General features: G+C 41.8%; 2 protein-coding genes across 5 annotated transcripts; both read left to right on the top strand.

Moving 5' to 3' along the window:
- Positions 1 to 1,478: 1,478 nt before the first annotated feature.
- On the top strand, positions 1,479 to 8,069 carry wnt16 (wingless-type MMTV integration site family, member 16). The gene is made up of 4 exons (XM_007904973.2): positions 1,479 to 1,593; positions 1,694 to 1,920; positions 4,415 to 4,704; positions 6,207 to 8,069. The coding sequence occupies exons 1-4, from the start codon at positions 1,499 to 1,501 to the stop codon at positions 6,669 to 6,671; spliced, it is 1,077 nt and encodes a 358-aa protein (XP_007903164.1). The 5' UTR covers positions 1,479 to 1,498; the 3' UTR covers positions 6,672 to 8,069.
- Positions 8,070 to 10,924: 2,855 nt separating this feature from the next.
- On the top strand, positions 10,925 to 22,065 carry irak4 (interleukin-1 receptor-associated kinase 4). 4 transcript variants are annotated; one of them, XM_007904970.2, is made up of 12 exons: positions 10,925 to 10,993; positions 13,595 to 13,762; positions 15,038 to 15,183; positions 15,838 to 16,053; positions 16,819 to 16,979; positions 18,329 to 18,393; positions 18,495 to 18,609; positions 19,036 to 19,145; positions 19,675 to 19,858; positions 20,353 to 20,415; positions 21,104 to 21,259; positions 21,355 to 22,065. In XM_007904970.2, the coding sequence occupies exons 2-12, from the start codon at positions 13,602 to 13,604 to the stop codon at positions 21,391 to 21,393; spliced, it is 1,416 nt and encodes a 471-aa protein (XP_007903161.1). In that variant the 5' UTR covers positions 10,925 to 10,993; positions 13,595 to 13,601; the 3' UTR covers positions 21,394 to 22,065. The 4 variants fall into 4 exon arrangements, with proteins under 4 accessions (XP_007903161.1, XP_007903160.1, XP_007903163.1 ...); XM_007904969.2 differs by having other exon boundaries at positions 13,590 to 13,762; XM_007904972.2 differs by lacking the exon at positions 10,925 to 10,993 and adding an exon at positions 12,660 to 12,724.
- Positions 22,066 to 22,398: the final 333 nt, after the last annotated feature.

Raw genomic sequence — 22,398 nt, 5'->3', positions numbered from 1 at the left:
GTCTGTTCGAAACGGGCTGTTTTAGTTGCACAGTGCGTCACTTGACCCGAATACAATTCTATTGATTGCATTTCAAGTCGATTTACATCGAGTTGCAAACGGGTGGAGTTCATATGAATCGTTTTATGTTAAGCGCGACTAACGTTTAAACTGAACATATATATCTGGTAATTCAAACCGTTAAATGCAACTGCTCTGTTGTTCACCTTTTCGGAAAATCCTGTTTACGCATTATAATCAGACAGCCATCGGTGTCCAAACACACCAATGCGATGCTCTAACTCTGTACTTGTCGGAATTCAATGGCATATACTCCTCAAAGCCCCGCTTCTGGGAGTCATTTCTATTTTTTTTTTAATCTCGAAATCGTGCGCGATTTCAAAAGAATGGAATGCAAAAACCAAACGTTTAAGTGCTCCCCTTAAGCATTTGGGGTCGACCCATGTTTGAGCGTTGCTGTTTGCAGGAGTTCCTGAACGGGATTCCTGCCGACGCACACCTTCACTTAAAACAGGATTCCGTCATAACTTCGAATGATCGATTTGGGGGAGAAAAAAAAATATTCTGATGGGACAAGTGTGACCAAGGGGGGGGGGGGGGGGGGGGGTGCGGAGTATCAAAGGGCACAGGAGCGTTCCCTTAACCAGAATCAGTCCGTTGCGTTGAAATGGGATTTGGAGCAAATTGGTCAATAGTGGCTACAAAGGTGTACTGTGAGTCGGTTCTGTTATGAACCCCCCACCCACACACACACACACACACACACCCCCCCACACACACACCCACACACATACACACACCCACACACACACACCACACACACCCACACACATACACACACCCACACCCACACACATACACACACCCACACACACACACACACCCACACACACACACACTACTTGGCCACAATGGGTTGTCCTCTGAGTCGAGGTGACACTGAGGGGGGAAACCAAGTCGAGTGGCCCTTGTTCAACACTGCCATGAAGTCGCGGGGTAACCGGCCAATCGCTCGAGTCTGGTGTTCTTGTCTATTTCATGTTAATTACATGTGTGTCCAATGACGAGCCGACTTGTGCTCGGGGAGGGAGGGGACTTGCAGGTTTGGGCAGACGGGGGCCAACGCAGCGTCGAGCCGATCTCTCTCGTCTATTCTCAGGGCATTTGCTCCAACGTTATCCCTCTCTGTGTGACTCTCACCTCTCCATCCCTGACCGATCTTTGCCTTCTCTCCAAAGCGCTTGGAGTCGGGAGGTTTTTCTCCTTTTTTTTGTGTGTGTGTGTGTGTGTGTTTGTGTGTGTGTTTTGCAAAACGTTCCCAGGATTACAACAGAGATGGTACTGGAGTTCTGTGTCCTTTCCTGAAGGATAATTTCTCCCCCCCCCCCGAAAAAACGAGTCGATTTTCTATTCCATTTCCTACCGTGACACCTTTGCTCGGGAGGAGGAGGAGAGGAGGAGGGAGGAAGGGAGGGGGGGAGTAATAAATGGTTCCATCATGGAGAAACCGGCTTCTTTTGGATTATCTCGCCTGTGTCTGTTATTTGCGGTAATTATAACAGTCTTTCCTTGCTGCTCCCAAGGAAATTGGATGTAAGTAAACGTTGATGGTGACGGAATTTGCTTCGTGTTGCGTTAACTGTTTGCACTGCTTGTTTTGCTAGTGATGCACTTTTCTCTACGATCCTCTCAGGTGGCTGGGAGTCGCAGCCTGTGGAGCCACTGAGAAAATGGACTGTGTAGATCTACCTCTTTCGAGCAAACAGAAAGAACTGTGCAAGAGAAAGCCCAGCCTCCTGCCGAGCATTAAAGAAGGAGCCCGCATTGGTATCTACGAGTGCCAGAGTCAGTTCAAACACGAGAGGTGGAACTGCTCTGTAACAGATGACTTCTCTGTCTTTGGTTACGAACTGACCAGCGGTAAGACAACAAGAGTAACAGCTCTCGCCTCGACAGACACCTCATTAACCCCCCCCCCCCCCACCACCACATTAAACCACGAAAGTAACGAGTGCGTAAAAGAAAATGCTTACAAACTATATATAATAATAATAATATAAAAGTGCGCGCAGAGATATACGATTCCACCTTCCCCAGGATTGTGACTTATTTTAAATCACTCCAGTTCTGGTGCGATCGTTTCAAGCGCAGACGTTGCATGTGTGTGTTTTTTTTTTGCTTTATATATATATATATATGCATTAAGTTTTTGATTCCACAATCTGCTGTGCAAATCCACTCAACGACTTTGATCGGCCGCGGCGTGGCCTCGAAAATGACCGAAATGAATGTCACGTTAAAAAAAAAAACCCCACGAATAAAGTAATTGTGTTCAGAGAACAGCTGCGAAGGGCTGTTGCACAGATCGTTGTGTTAGGCTGATCAGAATGGCCCCATATGGTTTCTGTTAACTTTCCCAACAAACGTTTTAAACCGCGATCTTGGAATCTTCTTGTTTTCTGGTGATCCCAAACTTTTCAGAACTCGAGAGGAATGTTTCAGTAAAAGCGCCTGAAATGGACAGAATACAAAAAAAAAGGGAATTTAAATTAGGATTTTACTCCGCCTGTGTGTGGGTGTGTGTGTGTGTGTGTGGGTGGGTGGTTGTGTGTTTTTTTTTGTTGGAGCGTTTTAACTCAAGACTCAGGACCAGGAGAAAAATATAACCTCTGCATATATATATATATATAAAAAAACTTTGCAACCCTTTACATCTGATTTACGGTGCAGTCAGTGAGAGTCGGTTTCATATGTTTTGCTGTGACTTTGTGCCGAGCGATCATTTTGCAATAGCACAACACAAGGTGGGCTTCCAGAATGCAAAAGAAAAGAGACTCAAAGCTGTTGCTTCAGATTCACGTTGTAGTACGTTGTGAAATGCAGAACATAATTGTTATTGAAAGGTACGTTTAAATAACTCTGAAGACCAGATACACCTCGAAACTTTTATCTCGCCTCTGTTATATTGCATTGTCGTTAGTTAATACGGTATTGTTAATACGGGTGTGTGTGTGTGGGGGGGGTCTTGTTGGGAGGGGAAGGTCGGTCCTCATCGTGATCCAGTGCGGAACCTCCAGCCCAGGGAATGGAACAGTGAAGCACTCACCAGGAAAGTTTCATTCCCATCACTGTGCAGGAGGATCGTGTGTGTGTGTGTGTATATATATATATTTATGTGTGTGAGTGAGACTGTGCATAGGAAGTAAAGCAGCTTTCAGTTAAACACACAGATGTGGAGACTACGAGTCCTGTTGTTTGGTGCCTGCAGCCCACCAAGACAACCCTGAAGCCAACCCACTAAAGTGTGTCGTTTATTAAATAGGATTTAGGTTAAAAAAAAACACTCTTGTGAGCCAACCACTCGCCCAAGCCGTTCAGTCAGTGAGAGGAGTGGAGTGAGGGGAGCGAGTGAGTGAGTGAGGAGGGGAATTGGAGGTGGTACCCTTTGCTCAGGTGTCATCACACGTTGCCAGACTCAAAAAGCTTCTACACTTTTGTTTTCCTGGCAGCAGGACCACGAGTGCGAGTGCGACGAGGAGCTAACAGGGTCCTCGTTGGGGTTGGAGGAGGAGAAGGAGGAGGAAATGTCCTTAGTTTTACCCCCCCCCCAAAAAAAAAACCATCCACTAACAGCAGGTTGCCATCTCTGTCTCTCCTTGTCTCTCTCTCCCTCTGTGCAAGAAGCGCTCCTGCCCCCAACGCCTAGAACCGCTCACTGCACAACAGCTCGTCCAGAGCCTCAGTGGGGACTGCAACCCAAAGGGTACACAAACCAGGCGAAACTGCACCCCCCCCCCCCCCCCCACCCACCAAAAAAAAAAGCGGGCATTATGTTTCTCTTAAGTTTTCTTTTCTTTTCTGCCTTGTTCAGTTAACCTAATAATGGGAATAATGCTACTCGATTCTGTTAATAATATTGTAAATCAATAATAACATTAATACTATTCGATTGCGTTGATAGTATTGTAAACCGTTACTATTGGCAATAATATTATTCCACTATATTAATAATATTGTAAATCCATCATTCTATTGATACTATTGTTGAATAGTATAATAATGTCGTTGAGGTAATAATGCAGGGTGACCAAAAAGCGATGCACTAAACTACCCTGTTATCTAAAACAAAATCAAAATTTCTTTAAGACTCATTAGACATCATAACGGTATCACAACCTTTCGTATAATAAGATAATATATGACCTGATGAGGCACCTTATCAAATAGGAATAATAATCCTTGCATTTGATACAGCGTCTTATCACGTCGACGAGAAGTCTCAAAGCGATTCACACAATAGATTGTATATTGACTGTATATTTTGTGGGTGAAACGCAACTATTATTAGTGCTGTCGATTCATTGCTGTTGGTTTAATGTGGTGCCGGGGGGGCTGGTACCCGCTCCTCATGCAGGTACGAAGGAGAGCGCCTTCATCCAGGCAGCGGGGGCCGCAGCGCTGGTTCATTCTCTGACCCGGGCTTGCAGTGCCGGGAACCTGACCGAGTGCTCGTGCGACACGCGACTGCAGGGCGGCGGCTCAGCCAGCGAGGGCTGGCACTGGGAAGGCTGCTCCGACAACATCCAGTATGGCACGGCCTTCAGCAGGAAATTCCTGGATGCGCACAACTGGAGCGAGGCTGCAAAGGAAAGGGACGCGGTGGGCGACACCATGAGCTTGCACAACAATGAGGCGGGCAGGCAGGTAAGTTGACCAGTCACCTTGAGTGGCAGATGAACGTGGCAACAACCATGACAACAACTTACATTTGTGAAGCACCTTTCACATCGGGAAGGCATTTCAAGGCCCTGGACATTCAGTGATTTGGACCCAAGCTGGGGGTTGGGATCAGTAGGGGTGGAGGTCAGGGAGGGTCGGAGTAGGAGGGTGAACAAAGGTGCGGTTGAAGAGGAGGGTCTTGATCTATCTCTAGAATTTCTATGTGTAGCTGGGATGCCTGGAATTCTCAGTTTGGTTTGGATATTCTAAAGCATGGTGACGAGTTTCCGCATGTGTCAGACACCCGCACGACTGACCCCCAAAAAATCGAGTGGCAAATCTCTCACCTCACCAGAGATCGGCTTTGCTGCTTTCAGATCCTCCTATCCAGAGAGAACGGTGTAGAAATGAAACAAAATTCATTTATCTAATGTGTTCTTTCCATTCCAACCAAGCCAGGGTGTTTCATTCATTCAAGAAAACAACTTTATTGTGTTTAAGGAGTCTCCCAATGAGCTTCAGGACAGTACTGTTAAGTGTACTGACTTGTTTTTTTCATGAATAAAGGATATTTTTTCAATTGCAAACCTACAATCATATTCTGTGCAGCAAAGTCCCACAAACAGTCTTGAGGTGACTGACCAATTTACCTGGTTTAGGAGAGAAACTCCTTTCTCTGATTGAAGAGTACCATAAAATTCTTAACATCCAATGGAACAGGCACAGAGGACCTGGGATAACATCCCCCCTGAGAAATGGCATCTGCAACAATACAGCGCCCCTTGTCTAGTCGGAGCTTATCTTCTAAAGTGGGGCTTGAACCCACAACCTCCGCAAACCAAATAAGACAAGGTGACACCTATTTAATCTTAGTAGTGAACAAATTCACACTTTGGTTGTCTGGGAATAATTTCACAGCCTAACACCATCTGCCTGTTACTTTTGTGAAGTCGGATATCGCAAAGAAGGTTTGCTCAGCACATTTTTTAAATAATCAAGGTGAAAGTTAGATCTGTGAAAATCTAGATCTTGGTGAATATGGTCCGCAAAGTCAGAAGTTACAATTGTTTATTTTACAAAGAGATAATTGCATAATTTCTGCTTTAACTTATTTAGCTTCTAACGGTTGCCTGATATTCACCCCCACCCACTTCACACTTTTCTACTTTTCTATCTTTCATTTCCTGGTTGAAAATTGACTGTTATCATTTCAGGTTTATAATTGTGTTAGAGGTTTCAATCTGTAATTGATGTGATCGGTGCTAACCTGGGCGTGAAATCCCTCTTTACAGTGAAGTAGGGAGAGAGGGGGCAAAGAGACAAGGGGGAATAGGGAAGAGAGAGAGGGAAATGGGGAGAGGGAGAGAAGAGGGGAGAGAAGGGACTTTGACGATGGATTGCAAATCCTGTTATAATTATCCTTAAAGCCCCTGCAGTTTGCTGCAAGAGACATTTGACCCCAGTATGCGTGTTTCTGGCTCCCGCAGGCAGTGGCTCGGCTGATGGCAGTGAACTGTCGCTGTCACGGAGTGTCCGGCTCCTGCGCTGTGAAAACCTGCTGGAAAACCACATCCCCCTTCGACAAAATCGGCAGCTTCCTGAAAGAGAAATACGAGAACAGCATCCAGATCCAGGACAGGTCGAAGAGAAAGGTTCGGCGGAAAGACAAAGTGCGGCGCAAGGTGCCGGTGGAGCGTGAGGACCTGGTGTACATTAAAAAGTCTCCCAACTACTGTGTGGAGGATCGGAGCGCAGGCATCGCCGGGACCCGGGGGAGGCAGTGCAACCGCACCTCGCACGCCGCCGATGGGTGTAACCTGCTGTGTTGTGGACGGGGCTACAACACCCATGTGGTCAGGCACGTGGAGCGCTGCGACTGCAAGTTTGTGTGGTGCTGCTATGTGCGGTGCAGGAAATGCGAGACTATGACCGACGTGCACACGTGCAAATAGCCAAGCCCAACAGACCCTGCACTGCAACGAGCCACGGTAGTGATCTTATCAGCGTTATTTAGTTAGAGGCTGCGCTGGGGCCAATTGGCGGCCTGCGGGCCTGATGCTGCCCGAGGGACGATGTCATCCGCCCTCCACCCTCCCTCCATCTCATCCGGTCCACCCACTCCCTCCGTAACCCGTATATGTTATGTTTCTGGAAGGGAGCCAGAAAAATATGTGGCCTGATGTGGCCTGAGGACATTTCTCAAATAGGGCATCAGGCCCTCAGCAGCCAAAAGGTTGGGCATCCCTGGCCTATAAGATGGAAAGGACTAAGCGCGAGCAAGCGCAAAGAAACAAAGACCAAACTGAAATCCAAAGTCCCGTTGTCTGTGTGAGACAACCTTACAAATATTATTATGACAGGGAATGCTTAAAAATTCAAATGAGTGCAGCAGAGGACTTCAAAGTTTGGTGCAATATTAAGTGCGCGGCCAACAGAAGGCTCCTGGGATCTGGAAGTATATGGTCAAATTGAACAGAACAAACATCCATCAATCCCAAAAGGGCAGGATCATTTAGCTCAAGATAAACCATAACCTGTAACTTTAAAGGAACGTGACTATTGGTGGTGGCTACAGAACACTGAATGTTAGAAGCATCTCAATCAACCTCAACAAACTGTTAAGACCAACAACAAGGAAACACACAGGATTTCTTTCAGATTTTAAAATATGTTGCAAATACTGTATTTCTATCAATTTGAGGAAAGTTGAGAACACTGAAATCATATAAACTGTATTAGAAGAAGCTCCAAAATGTGTTGCTAAAATTTCGAAATGAAATACTTTGCTGTTTGGAAACACGAGTGTAACCAATATCTTTTGGCTTTAAACCTTAAATATGTTTGTTCATAGGTTTAGCAGGAAAAAAACATTGCTTAAAAGCTGACCAAAGCCTATTTTGTTTGCAAGCTACAGCACTGGCCTTACCTTTGGAAGATAAAATCTTCCAAATTGCTGAGCATTCATTCACTGTTGAAGATGAAAGCACGATATTTACTCAGTGATGACACTGTATTTAAGTTGCTTGGCAACTTTGTATCAAAAATTATATTACTTTCAAAGTAAAATAGTGTGACTTTCTATGGCATGTTATAAACAAATGGAACTTATCTTTTGGAAAATATGTACAGAGAGTTTTAGTCTTGATGACATACATGACACACTAACAGTTGTTTATATCTGTAAATATTCTTTAACTTATGCAAAATATGTATAAAAGTATGTCAGTCATAATTGCATTGTAAAATTTGTAGAATTTGTGGCTAATCTTTGTTATGATTTTATTAGTGTGTTTTCAAACGGTTTAGATAATTAGGAAACATTAGTTATATTTTGTGCTTGCTCCTTTTATGTATAAAGAAATGCAATATTGTATTCAAAACTTACTACTTGTGTCTATTTTACCCTCTTTGAATGTGTTTCAAAACAATCTTTTTGTTTGTTTTAGAAATTACAAATGGATCTCAGTCCTAAATAGTTCAGCAGAAATTCAATTGCACAAATATAGTGCAAGTTTCCTTGGAGAAATAGTGCAAACAATCCCACAGTATTTTGTTTTCACACGACACCACAAGTTACTTTTAAACCAACAAAGGATTACATGTAACATTTTAGCAAAGCTACTCTTAAATCTGTACTGCTGGTGTGAGTGCTGCAGCAGTAATTTGTGAAAAATAACAGGTTGGTGGAAAATACCACAAGCCCATTTTTAAAAGAAGGAATTTTAGCTAAATTCTGACCTCAAGGTTAAAAGTCTCAACCTGTTTTATACTGCCTAATGTAAAGATGAACAATAGCTTTTCACACAAAAGTAATCCACTCGGTATTTTTTAAAAAGGCTTGATTACGTCAGCAAGAATGAATTATTGAACTGAGTTTTAGTGTATGTTCTATTCCTTGCACTTTCAATTTAAGGAAGACTGAAGTACAACCTTTAACATGTTCATACACTGCACCAAAACATAATTAATCTACAGCTAAACATTGATGTGTCATATATGATTGAATAATGGGTAAATCACTGGTTTCTAAAATAACTAGATCTGTTCTCAGTTTTAGTCGATCTCAGCTTGGCAGCAGTTCCAGTGGTATAATTGGCCTTATTACCCTCTGATGGAGAGTAGATAAACCTGACAAGGTTGCTGCTCCAGATTGCCCTCCACTGATTCCTGCAAAGTGTTTGTGTGTAGACATCAGTTGAGGATGTGGAACAGGTTATTTTTTCATCGTTATGTTAGGCTGTAATATCCTTCAGAGTTAAAAGAGCTGACCAACACTTACTGTGTAGGTTCCTACAGAAACAATGGCCACTTTAACAAGATATAGGAAGATGACACACAACCACAAACCTAGCCTAACAAGAGTCAGGACCTTCAGGAGATGAGGAGGGCAGAAATGGTGCAAAATCTGATCATCAACAAATCTGTCATTTGATTTTGTTAAACTCAATTCCAGCTCATATTTAGAATTAATGCCATGTTTTCTTCATAATTTCAACCTTTAACCACCCACTATAGATATATATCTCCTTATAATAATCTCTATGTTTCATATTGATATTTGAAATGGATCAAATGTAAGGATTATTAGATCCTTCTCAGCAAAAACTAAGAACCAGCTGTGTTGAATATCACTACCTGCACTGAAATGTATCCAAGGGCTTAAAATTCCACAATCCTCCTGGGAGAGGTGGGGTGGGAGAGGGGGAAAGGGGGTTCTCCTTGCAACTGACCTGGCTTCAAGGTGACATGCCTGGCAACAAAATGTTGGAATCGAGCCAGCCCTCTGTGGCAGTCTTGGTAGTCCGGTTCCTGAGACAGGCAGATGTGTAGTATTCCAAGGCACTGCTGATGCTGAAGATAGCACAGTCAACCTGGCTCATTGGCAAGACCTGGAAGGGCAGACCAGTCACTGGGGACAGGGAATCAGCTCTTGTTAACCTTCCAACCCAAAGCCCTAACGGGTAGGGTGGTCCTAGCTGGATAAGCAGCGGGAAAGCTTGCCAGATAGCAATATCAATGGCAAGGTATGTGGTTAGACTCCAGCGCAATGCACACTCTGAGGTCCCCAAAGCTTGGCTTTGACAACTTTGTTCCGGAATTAGGTAAACAGGATGTATCCCTTTAGGGAGAGAGTTTGTGTTCCATTTCAACAATCTATCTCTGGGATTCCCATGTGTAGGTGGGATGCATGGAAATCTAAGCTTGGTTTGGATACTCTTAAGCATGGTGATGGGTTTCCGCATGTGTCAGGCACCCGGCTGACGAAAAACAAAAAGAAGTTTGCAAGGCATCATACTATATTCAGGGTAGAAATAGTAATGGAACACTTTTTTTTTGCTAACTACCCAAAGTGCCCTGCAAATTGCCCTGCAGTTCCCACATCTAGCTTTGGCCATTACTTTACTCCCACTTGTTTGCCAAGTTCATGCTTACACATTGTTAATGCAGGTGCTAAGTGTTTCATCTGAGTTACTCTGGAAATCTTGCTGCAGGTTAACCGTTGATTGCAATTTTTTTTCATTCAGTGGTAGTTGAGGGTGGTGCGAGTGATAGGAATATTGATCGAAAAAGAGGAAGTATTGTTCGTAAGACGACGGTGATAAAAACATGAGCTCGGCTTTCGAATGGTATCTCTGGGAAAGTGGCGAAGGTAATTAATGACTGGAACACGTCGGCAGAAAACGTGGTGGAGGCCGGGATATTGGACTCATTCGAAGAACAGCTTGAAGCTAATAATGGAAGGACGATAGGGTGAGTATTGGGGAGGAGAGAGATCAAATGGGCCAAAGGGCTTTTCTTCGCTCTAATATTAATCTCACGATGTGTTGTGTTTCCTCAGTTCGCACGTCCTCAAAGCAAAGTTGCCGACGGTGACGATTTTGTTTTTAAAAAAAACTTTTTTTCAGTTGATTAATTAATTCGCGTTTTTTCACAGCCCATCGACTAACAGTGACGGCGGAGAGAAAACAATAACAACAACTTGGATTTATATATAGAGCCCCTCCACGCCGGACGGCGTCTCAAGAGCGCTTTACGGTCACGGATCCCAGCTGGAGGAGGAGGAGGAGGAGGAGGAAGGAGAAGGAGGGGAGGGAGAGAAAGAAAGAGGCAGGAAATGAATTGAAAGAAGATGGGCGTTTCTCTCTCTCTCACTCTCTCTCCCCGCACCACCCACCTACCGAGTGCGGGGGACCAATGTGCGGGGAGGGTGAGAGTTCAGGGGACTCGGATACTGCGGAAATAGCGTTGTTTCAGCAGCGGAGGAGAGCAGCTGGTGAGTGTGGGAGGGAGAGAGAGAGAGAGAGAGGGAGAGAGAGAGGGAGGGAGGGAGGGAGAGAGAGAGAGGGAGGGAGGGAGAGGGGAGGGGGGGATGATGATGATGTGCACGTATATATGAACGACTGAGAGTCAGCCCTTGGGAGGCGACCTGTGCCAGAACCTGGGTGTAAAAGTTGAGTGTAAAGTCTCTGCCATAAAGACTGTGTGTTGTTTGGATCATCTGTCACTTTCTCCTCTCCTCCTCTCCCCTCTCCCATCTCTCTCTCTCTCTGCTTTGCTCTGGGTTTCCTATTGACTCCAGGACCGGTCCCCCAGAACAGGGGTCACACTCCCGATTGCGAGTCTTGTTCAAATATTGCAATTCCACTCCCTCTCGCTCTCTCTCCTTCCTTTTCAAGAAGAAGGAAGTGTTCGCTTCCTCAACAGCTGCTCCGATCCGATGGCCAGAGTTTTTTTTTAAAACAAAAAAATAATTCTGACATGACATCAGATGCCACAATCTGCCAGGCCAGCTCCGCTCTCCAGGCTCTCGTCGTCTTCCTAGTTCTCTCAGCTGCTTCGGGACGCTTGGCTACTCCATCATTCCCAGCTCTCTCACTCCTCTCTGGTACGACTCTGTCGCTGGGTATTTTCATGGGTTCACTCCCACCTGCCCCAGGGTCTTCACCAGATCTCCTCCGAGACCTTCTCCACTTGCCCCTTCCACGGCCATGTGTAATGTCACCCCAACTCTCTACCTTTCTGCCTCCATCCATGACTCCAGGACCACTGCTGTTCTGACAGGCTGCCTGTCAGACATCAAGTCCTGGATGAGCCAACAACAACAACTCACATGTATATAGCGCCCTTCACTCTGGGTAGTGTCCCGAAGCCTTAGCTTTCTCTAACTCAACGTCGACAAAACTGAGACTGAAGTTTATGCTGTTTGGTTCCTGTCAGCACCTCCTCACCTCAGGTTGCTGGGTGTTCACTCCAACTCACAGAGCCTGTGCAGATATCCAGCGTTTCATGTGACCCTCAACTCTCCTTTAAGCCTTTCATCTGAGCTTTCAGCAGATAAGCTTTTTTCTGTGTCCACAACATTTCCTATCTCTGTCACTACCAATTGTCAACTCCAATACTATCATTGTGAAACAGAATTCACCAAGCATTGGATTGTTAACCCACTAATACAGATCATGAGCTGGATTAGACCGTTGGGAGACAGATTAGTTTTACCTTTTTGATGTATTGTTGCAATAGTAATCCAGGCCTTTGTGAGTTCCTGACTTCAAAGGCGCTATATAAATGTAAATTCTATTGTAGTGACACGATGCTGGTGAGCTAGCCCATTTGAGCTCAATTCCTCGACTACCAGCAAAAAATTTGAGATACAATGTCGACTTTTCCGGGACGACTTCAGGCCAGTGCCTCACAATTCCATCCTCGATATCTCTACTGATCCCTCTTAACACAAACTATTTACATCAATCAATGTGTGGGGACGAGAGAGGATTGGATTCATTTTTTTTTTAAAAATCAGGTTGATAACAATAGTAATCCTTACATTTGAAATAGTGCCTTCAAGACGTATCAAAGCACTTCACGGAATAAACTGTAAAGTGTAGTGACTGTATATTTTGTGGGTGAAACGTGGCAGCCAATTGCGCACAGAAATGTCTCACAAACAATCGTGGATTGGGTGACTATTCATGAAGGGATGGGGTAACTGCTCGAGATACTGCTGGTAGGTTGGTTAACTTACGTATGATATTAGGTACTATATAGGATGCTATTATTAGGGTGGGTGCTCTGGAAGGATGAGATACAATGGGCCGAAGGGCCTTCTTATCCGAACCTCTTGTGACAATGTGAACTGTACACAATTTGAGATGATTCTGCAATTCCATACTTAAAGCTGGCCGCTAGATGGTGTCCTTCAGTCATGCAAGGACTGAGGTGGGAAATACCTCTGTATTTTGCCTGTCAATTATGAGGAATGAAAGGGTTGCAATAGTCGTAAATAGCCAGATACATTAATGGTATTGTGAAACTATCAATTATATGCTGCATGTGAGAACATCCTGTTTGATTAAATTCCATGTAAAAAAATTAAATGTATCCTCTCAGACAATACAATATATTCAATCATGCTGCAAACCTGAAATTTTACAATATGCAGGGTAACTTTTTAAGGTAACTATGCTTTTTGACTGAGTTGTACAGTACTTATCCATATTATTATATTTATATTAACATTTATTATTTATTTTTATTGTTTATATATTGTTATTTGATATTTTGTTGTTTCTCTGCGGACTTCACTCGAATCATTGCAGGAGGTAACTAGAATAATTTCAGTGGGAGGAGAAGGGAAGGAAACTCTCTTACCAAGTGATATTTCTCTTAATATTAAGTGCAGTAACTTTTAAGTAGGTGGCCAAAAAACTCCCATTGTACAAGGCACAGCATCAAAGCTGCTACACCGAGACAAGAGGAATTTCATTGCTTTATTGAAGTGTTTTGATCTCTGTCTCAAAATGAGTGCTGCTCATGCCTGTCTCTAATTCTTGTGTGTTTCCTTTGCTGCCCAATCACCCTTTACCCCTAAGAATAGAAGAAAGATGAGTAAACCGGTCACTCCAACATCTTACATCCGCTGCTTGAACCACGGGCTCATTCGAAAACTGTCTGACCTGCTAGACCCACAGGATGCATGGAAGAAATTAGCAGTAGATATCCAAAAACCCACCGGAGAACCAAGATACACCCAGTTGCACATAAGGTAAGCAAAATTATTCAAAGTGCAGAATACCTCAACAAGAAAAAATTACACTTGCATAGCATCCTTCACATTGGAAAGATGTCCCAGGATGCTGGACAGTCAGGGGTTTTTTGGAAAGATGTCCCAGGATGCTGGACAGTCGGGTTTTTGGACCCAAGCTGGGAGTTGGGGTCAGGAGGGGTGGAGGGCAGGGGGTGGGGTGGGTGTGGAAGGGTGGCCAAAGGCATGGTCGAAGAGGAAGGTCTTTAAATGGGACTTGAAGGCGGCAAGAGAGGGGCTGAAGTGGAGGGATTGCAGTATATAGTTCCAGAGTGTGGGGACAGAGATGCTGAATTTTATTATAATAATCCTTGCATTTGATTTAGCGCCTTATCACGGCTTCAAGACATCTCAAAGTGCGTCACAGAATATTGTGTAAAGTGAATTGACTGTATATTTTGTGCGCGAAACGCAGAAGCCAATTGAGCAAAGCAGTGTCCCACAGACAGTCGTGGTGGAACTCGTGTGTTAGAGACTCTTGTGACAGTCGTGTGTTAGAGACCCTTGCACCAGTTATGGCTCTTACAAATTCAACTGAGGTTCACCTGTAACTCCTCCCCCCAGCCCCCCCCCCACAGACGCACACACAAAATTACGTTTAATCTGGTGTTAATTATAACACCAGATTAAACATAATATGGTGTTAATCAATTATAATTAATTGCTGGTGTTCTGGTCAACAATCTTCCAGATGTATTGGTCATTTACTTCCTGCCTGTTTGTGGGGCACTGCTAGGCACAAATCAGCTGGCGTATTCACTCACAAACACAGTTACTACACTTTACAGCAATTCCTTGTGAAGCACTTTGAGACACTCTGATTTTATAGGTACTATATCAATTCCAAAGATTATTATTAAGAATAACAGCCTCTTTCAGTCCAGTAACACAGAGTTCATTTATAGGCCCAATTGAAAGTTATACTCTTGAGATGTAAAACGGATTTTAGAAAATGAGTTCAAATTATCGCCAACAGAATCAGATTACCTCAGATCAACGATTAACGCTTACTGATTAATTATTTACTTAGAAAACGAATGATGTGGCATTCACTGTATTTGTTGGCCAAATAGATTAATAGCTAGGATGAATATATTCATTTTCTTATTTTTTTTTAAAGTCACTATCCAAACCATATATTAGGCCAGTTTCCTTCAGACATTGTGGTTCTGGATTCATAATGTATTTGTGCTAATTTATCTCTTGACAAGATGTTTGTGTGTTATTTACTTTAAGGAGATTTGAAGGTGTCATTCGAATGGGAAAGAGTCCTACTGAAGAACTCCTGTTCGATTGGGGAACAACCAATACCACAATCCGAGAACTTGTAGAAATACTGGTGCAAAATAATTTCTTAGCAGCAGCCAGCCTCTTGCTTCCAGGTAAGCACTTTGTTTCCCTATGTAGATATCCACCAGGTAAAGTTGATCATTCACTTCATTGACGTTTGTGGGCATTGCAAACTGGCTGCTGAGTTCGCCTACAAAATGCAGTCTCAACACTCTGCAGTAAATCATGTGAAGCACTTTGAGCTGGCCTCTTGCTGTTCAAACTATATGAAATGCAAGAATTATTATTATTATTGTTTATTGTAGTAGCATAACTAAAATGTGCGGAACGGAAATTTTTGAGTGTGTCACTGCTTTGGGACATTCAAGTGCCCTCAGATTCAGTGATCAGATCCTGGGTTATTTTCTGATTGATGCAACTACGCTTGTACTCTTGTCGAAGAGGAGGGCAATTTTCCACCTCAGATGTTTCTTTGGAATTATGTTAAATGCTCTGTAAATTTGGTTCATTGTTTGCTGAGAATCTCCATTGTGCTGCACGTCACTGACACCTAAACAATACAAACGATACAGCAACTGGCTGCCACTTTCGACACATTTTGTGTCACAAAAGTACTTTGTTTACTGTTGTTATAGACCGTTCAGCATGTCACATTTACTAGTTAGCATGATACGTTGTACTTGACCTGAAGTGTAGATCATATTCTTGTGGTTGTTTTCATGATGATTGTGGTATCTACATTGCAGATGCAGTGCCATCGCCCACACTTTCCTATTCATCATCTGAGACCATTGCCTTCCAAGAGACCATGCCTGTCCCTGTGAATGAATGCCAACCAATGTTGCTCGTCTCCAACAATCAGCTCACCCAACAATATCCAGAAAACTGCACAGTGAAAGAGACTGAATTACTGGTGAACAGTTCAAGTGAGAAAAATTCAGCTCCTGATTCTTTAAAAAACAGTAAGTAATCAAGTAAATACATTTCTTTAGCAATAGGTATTTTATTGTCTGATGTTTGAATTGTAGTTCTCAACTGGATAAGTAATGTGACAAAGATTGTAGACTTCAATTCGCTTACAACTGAAACTTAGTATTTGTACTAGGACACAAAATCCCAAGGGTAAGAATATTCTGTTCAAAATTGGATATGTAGAATGCCACACAGTCAAATATTATGTGATCAAAGACAAGGGAGCAAGGAGGAGGATGGTTTTGAAGGTATGCAATGTAATCTTGATCTTGTGGTAGACATCTCTACTGCACATTGTAAACCTTTGTAATTCAGTTCAGCCCATTAACGGAACTCATAATCACTGGTTAAATGATTATTATGTCTGAAATTCTGACATGACTAACTGGCTTAAACAGCGAGTGTCTAAGAGATTGTACTACAAAGATCAATGCTGTAAACTCTTTTGAAAAAGCTTAGTAACATGCATTTATTTGCTTGACTACATGATGAAGTGGTTTCAATTCTTCCATTTTATTAAACCGTCAATGCTGTCAGAGCATTAAAGTCAATGATGTGCAGGACTTGCTTGTAATCAAAGTGTGATATCAGTTTGTAAAAAGTCTGAGTGAAGAGAATACTGTGAGCAAATGATATTCACGGGAAATAATACAGGTTTTAAAAGGAATGATTGGATTAAAATGAAACTCCTTTGAAATGTGAAATGAAGTGCAGTATTGGATGCATTCAGTGGTATTTCAAAATCTTTATCTCAGGTCTCCAGAGTTTTGGATTCCAAGAGTTGAAGCAGAAGACTGGTAATTTTGACTGTCGCTCAGTGGCAGAAGGTGGCAGTAAGATTGGAGAGGGAGGCTTTGGAACAGTCTACAGGGGCTGCATAAACAACAGAATGGTGGCTGTGAAAAAACTAACAGCAGTGAGTGTGATTTTGTAGTAAATAATTTGGTAGCAGGAGCATTTTGTCAGTAATTGCATACTGACTTTATATTGATACTTATCTGCATATTGATAGAGTTTCTATCCGATAAGAGTTTGCATGTGATTGCTTTCTGCTCTTCTCCCCCACCTCCCCCCGATCCCCACTTTGACATTCGATCTTTAGTTTGGGAGCACGTCATTATACTGAAACGTGTGATAGAATGCTGAAATACTGTTGGGTAGTCAGCTGGGTGATAGAAGGCAGATCGCATCATCACAAGGAGACATTAAAAGTCAAGGGATGTATCTATCTGATTTGAAAGTGCGGGGAGTCGAGTATTTGAATAATCCCTTCACGCCCTAGCACCTCCCTATCTCTGATCTCTTTACTCCATTCCTCGCTTGCCTCATCCGCTTGGCTTATTCAGGTTTGCTGCGTGTCTCCCGCCCTCTACGTGCCACCATCGGTGGCCGAACTTTCCGATTCTACACCTGTAGCCTCCGGAAACCCCTCCCTCGAGCCCTCCATGCCGCTCCTTCTCTGTCTGTCATAAGGTTCAGTATTAAAACCTACTTCTTCGATTGTGCACACAGTCACTTGCCCCTCACTCTTTCAGCGTGGTTTTAGCAGCTCCATTACAAGAACATGATCCAAGACTTTATTGTACATGAGGATGCTGTATAAAAGCAAATTGTGTTAATTTCCCTCCTCTCCCATTCTGAACTTTTAGGATTTCTTGGCATCAAAACATAAATTAATTCCACATAACGTATCATTTATTTATGTGCTCATTTAAAATGTGAGTCTTCTGATTACTGATAACTCAAATTCATGTGGTATCAGTGCATCTTTCAGTAGATTCCCGTCACTGGGAGAGAACAGCTTGGAAGATAAAAAGTTAACTGATCACATCACATAGGACTTGCATCACTGTGTTGTGTTGTTTGCTGTCATTGCCTTCTGCATTTCTCAATCGTGCAGGACTGATGATAAGTGAGTGACATTTGTGGGATGCTGCTGTGCGCAATTGGCTGTCGCGTTTCGCCCATAAAATATACAGTCATTTCACTTTGCAGTGTATCCTCTGAAGCGCTTTGAGATGTCTCGAAGACATGATAAGGTGCTGTATCAAATGCAAGGATTATTATTGCTGTTTTACTTTCACATTTTATTAATCCAGTAATGTCTACTGCATATTTTTTGATATATTCAAACAATACATGTTGTTTTCACTCGCTCACCTATTCTGTTTGCATTCAGTATGTTATTACATTGTTGGAACAGCAAGATGTGAGACATTATCAAACTGAACATTTTCACTGCAATTTGCTGTTCTCTGTTTGCAGATGCCTAATGTCAGTATTGAAGAGCTGAAGCTTCAATTCAATCAAGAAATTAAGACTATGGCAAAGTATGTATGACTTTTACAAAGAGATTTAGTGGTTAGATTAATCAAATCCTCTAAATGCACAATTTAATCCAACAGTGGTCACAAAACCGTTAATCTTACAGATGTCATCATGAAAACCTGGTAGAATTGTTTGGTTTCTCCAATGATGGAGATCATCTCTGCCTGGTGTACCCCTACATGCCTAATGGGTCACTGCTGGATAAACTGGCCTGTCTGGTGAGTAGTGCAGTTTTCCAGTATCCTAACAAGCCAAAACACTCAAAATACAAATATCCTGTTTTTCAAAATATTATTTTAAATTTGCAAATTTAGCAAATGCATTGTAATACATTATCATGTATTGTAACGCTGACAATAAATGGCATTTGAAAACTTTCAGAAATAATTTACATTGATGATCGAGGACTTAAGCAGCTGCAGTGAATGAATAAAGGAATGCCTTTTTGGGAGAATCGGCAGAGATTCTGGGAGCGAGACAGCAGCTTACCATTTGGGGTAGATAGAGTTCAAGAGTTTGAGAAATTGCATGGCAAAGAATAACAAGTGGTACCATATCCTGAATCTAATTTTTTTTAAAAACTGAACATGTTTTCAAAGTGCTTATTCTCCAATTACACTCAATTCAAACGTGAACCATTTCAGGGTGATACTGCTCCACTTTCTTGGAGCATAAGATGCAGCATTGCTCTTGGCACATCCAAAGGCTTAAAGTATTTGCATGAAAATGGTCATATTCACCGGGATGTTAAAAGGTAAGTAAACTTAACATCCTTCTAGCTGTTTGTGAGTTGTGTAATGACGTCTAAAGAGATTGCTAGTTTGGAGGCAGCAGGTTAGGGTTGAAAAGTGGAACCCTCTCATATTCCTTCTTACTATACATACATTACTTGGATTTGCAAACTTGGTACCAAGTTATTATATTTGGAGATTATCCATAAAATAAGCTGAACCATGGAATCAGAGGTGGCAGCCAAGATATTACAAAGACAGTTTGTTAATAATAATAATCCTTATATTTGCTGAAGCACCATTCATGTTGGAAGGACGGCGCAAATTTCTTCACAAGATATACTGTAAAGTGTGTTTTGTGGGCCAACTCATTGGCAGGGTATATGCACAATCCATTAGTATGTCTAAATTGTTGTACTTTTAGTGCAGTATTACAAATTAAACTAATTACAAATGCGCACTTCAGAAAAGTAAATAAAACATGCACTTCTCAATAAATTAACCTTTCATTTTATGGAATAGGATTACTTAAAGACTACTTTTATTTTCTAGTGCAAATATCCTGTTGGATGGTATGTTTGTTCCTAAGCTTTCAGACTTTGGACTAGCTCGGGCTTCAGCACAATTGTCACAGACTATGTTAACTGAAAGAATAGTTGGTACGACAGCGTATATGGCTCCAGAGGCATTGCGTGGGGAGATTACACCGAAATCAGATGTTTTTAGCTTTGGAGTGGTATGTATTTGTTAGTTTTATGTGAGCAATGTAATTGCAATGCAAAATTATAGCATTTGCATTTGATATCTGGTTGAAATATCTCAAAACACTTCATTGTAGATTACCTTTGTGTGAGCAAACTAATCACACAAAGATTATCAGCATTGTTCCACAAATGGGAAGTAGATTGACATTCGATGCAATAATTTCACTGAACATTGTTGGTTGTTTTTTGGGGGCATTTTCGTAGGATTCTTTTGCCTTATTAACAAATGGTCATCGCCCTTTAATAAAACGGTCAAATAAGATAAAAATCAAACTTTCAGAATGCCAAGATGACAATTGTGGAACTGTCACGAACATGAGATCCTACATTTTGGATCCCTAAATTCTTGGGAATTTGTCACCCAGCTAGAAAATAAATGCTGTGCATTCAAATGAAATGAGTCAGTGTTCCAATTAATAAAGTGATTTATTTAAATAATTGTGCCTTTCTGCCTCTTCTATACCAGGTCTTGCTAGAATTAATAACAGGACTTAAACCAATGGAAGAAAATCGTGAACCACAACTGTTGGTAATGAAAGGTTTACACATTCTCATCTGTCCAGGCGTATGCACAGGACAACAAATAACTTGATAGCTTTTATTGCAGAAACATAGCAAAAAGAATGTGTGTGCTTATATAGTCATTAGGCCCCGCCAGGACTGTTCTTTTCCTCGTTTTGACTTCCTCTCTATCTGGGACCAGGGCCTCCTTGTTCTCCTGGATCTCTTTGCTGCGTTCGACACAGTCGACCACGCCATCCTCCTCCACCACCTCCTCCCTTATCCATCTTAGTGGGACTGCACTCGCATGATTGTGGAACACTCCCTCAATCCCTCCGCCTTGCCCCCTCTCTCCCCTTTTTCAAGTACCACCTGAAAATCCTCCTTTTCGACCAAACTTATGGTCACCTTCCCCCCACCCCGGCTCAGAGTCAGGCTTCGCCACTGTGAAGCGCTCTGAGACATTACCCTGCGTGGAGGGCACTATATAAGTGCAAGTTGTTGTTTCTTTCCCTGCTCTTATAATAAAGAAAACTATTTTGATAGACTAGTAAAGTTTACTTTAGTAAATAACCAGTGTAATTGTAATATTGTGCTGGGGTTTATAAACAGTTAGATTGATATCCTATTCCTGTCCGTCTGTTGAGCTTTGATGTAACATTTTAGCAACGTTAAATAAAAGCAAGTTTATAGATTTTTTTAATTGATTTTTAAAGCTTGAGATAAAAGAAGAAATTGAAGATGAAGAAAAGACAATAGAGGATTACGCTGATAAAAAGATGGACTGGGACTCTGTGTCAGTTCAGAAAACCTATTTAATTGCAAGTCAGTGTCTGAATGAAAAGAAGAATAAGAGGCCAGACATCAAAAAGGTTTGTGACATTATGCAGATTTGGTACCTAACATTTTTGTGTGTATGATTTCTGTCCATACAGTCATAGAAAATTCCTATTTTATTGACTTTCAGGTGAATGAATCATTGCAAGAGATATCTCTAATTTCATAAAAAAGAAGAAACTGGGATCCAAGATATTGAAACTCAGCACATTTTGTATATTTGCTACATTGACAGTATTTTTACTTAAGCTTGTTTTATAATAATAATCCTTGCATTTGATATAACGCCTTATGTCTTCGAGATATCCCAAAGCTTCACAGAATATACTGTGAATTCACTTATTTTACTTCACAGTATTTGTAGGGGAAATGCTTTTTGTATGTCTATCAAGCTTTGTATGTATTATGTATATAATATACTGCATACACAAACACACAATGTTACAACTTTCAGAGCATCAATAAACTGCAATCCCAAAACTCAGTTTAGAGTATGGATATGCAAAATTAGTTTAATTGTGTTCTGGAACTTAGTGCACATTGAATCAAACTAGGCTACTTGTTGTATTTGTAGTGTAACAAACAGAAAATAGGCAGCCATGACTTATTATACTAGAGGTCAGTGTTTCTGGAAATTTAATTTGAACCTGATCAATTTTCAGCCTTCTTATATGCAAAATATTGTAAACTGCACACAATATAATTTCTTCTCCAGTCATGCAATTATTTAAGAAAAATCCTGTAAATTAGAATCATATTCCACAGACCAATTAGTGCGATGCCATTAAGGTGTGTTTCCACTGTATTTTCGAAACACATGCCCACTCCTAACCATTACAAGTACAAAGCCTATTTAAAATACAAAATAAGGGTTTATTTAAGGGTTAACTTTAGTTAAGTTACTTTTTTTTATTTAAAAAAATAGATTTTCCTAAACTGCTTCTGCTATTAATTTTGATTGGCACAGAGAGACAGACACAATAGACAAATTATCTACCTCTAGAATAGTTGTAGTTATAAGCTGACTGGGTGGTAAGTGTGCATCTCTTGACCAGAATAATTGCAGTGTCCTGCTCCCACTGTCCAGAAACACTCCACATACTACACCTGTAGGTACTGAGGTACAAATGTTAATGAAAAACAGACCAGACATTTAATATTCAAAATATTTACT

Source organism: Callorhinchus milii, unplaced genomic scaffold (assembly GCF_018977255.1).
Source record: "Callorhinchus milii isolate IMCB2004 unplaced genomic scaffold, IMCB_Cmil_1.0 Scaffold5, whole genome shotgun sequence".
Taxonomy (NCBI): domain Eukaryota; kingdom Metazoa; phylum Chordata; class Chondrichthyes; order Chimaeriformes; family Callorhinchidae; genus Callorhinchus; species Callorhinchus milii.
The sequence above is the reverse complement of the archived record's forward strand: the minus strand, read 5'-3'. Positions and strand labels throughout refer to the sequence as shown.

Coding starts and splice junctions, on each gene's coding strand:
- wnt16 (XM_007904973.2), top strand. CDS start 1,499: ATGGAGAAACCGGCTTCTTTTGGATTATCTCGCCTGTGTCTGTTATTT. Junction 1,921..4,414: donor TGGTTACGAACTGACCAGCG/GTAAGACAACAA, acceptor CTCCTCATGCAG/GTACGAAGGAGAGCGCCTTC. Junction 4,705..6,206: donor ACAATGAGGCGGGCAGGCAG/GTAAGTTGACCA, acceptor TGGCTCCCGCAG/GCAGTGGCTCGGCTGATGGC.
- irak4 (XM_007904970.2), top strand. CDS start 13,602: ATGAGTAAACCGGTCACTCCAACATCTTACATCCGCTGCTTGAACCAC. Junction 13,763..15,037: donor TACACCCAGTTGCACATAAG/GTAAGCAAAATT, acceptor ATTTACTTTAAG/GAGATTTGAAGGTGTCATTC. Junction 19,859..20,352: donor ATGTTTTTAGCTTTGGAGTG/GTATGTATTTGT, acceptor CTTCTATACCAG/GTCTTGCTAGAATTAATAAC.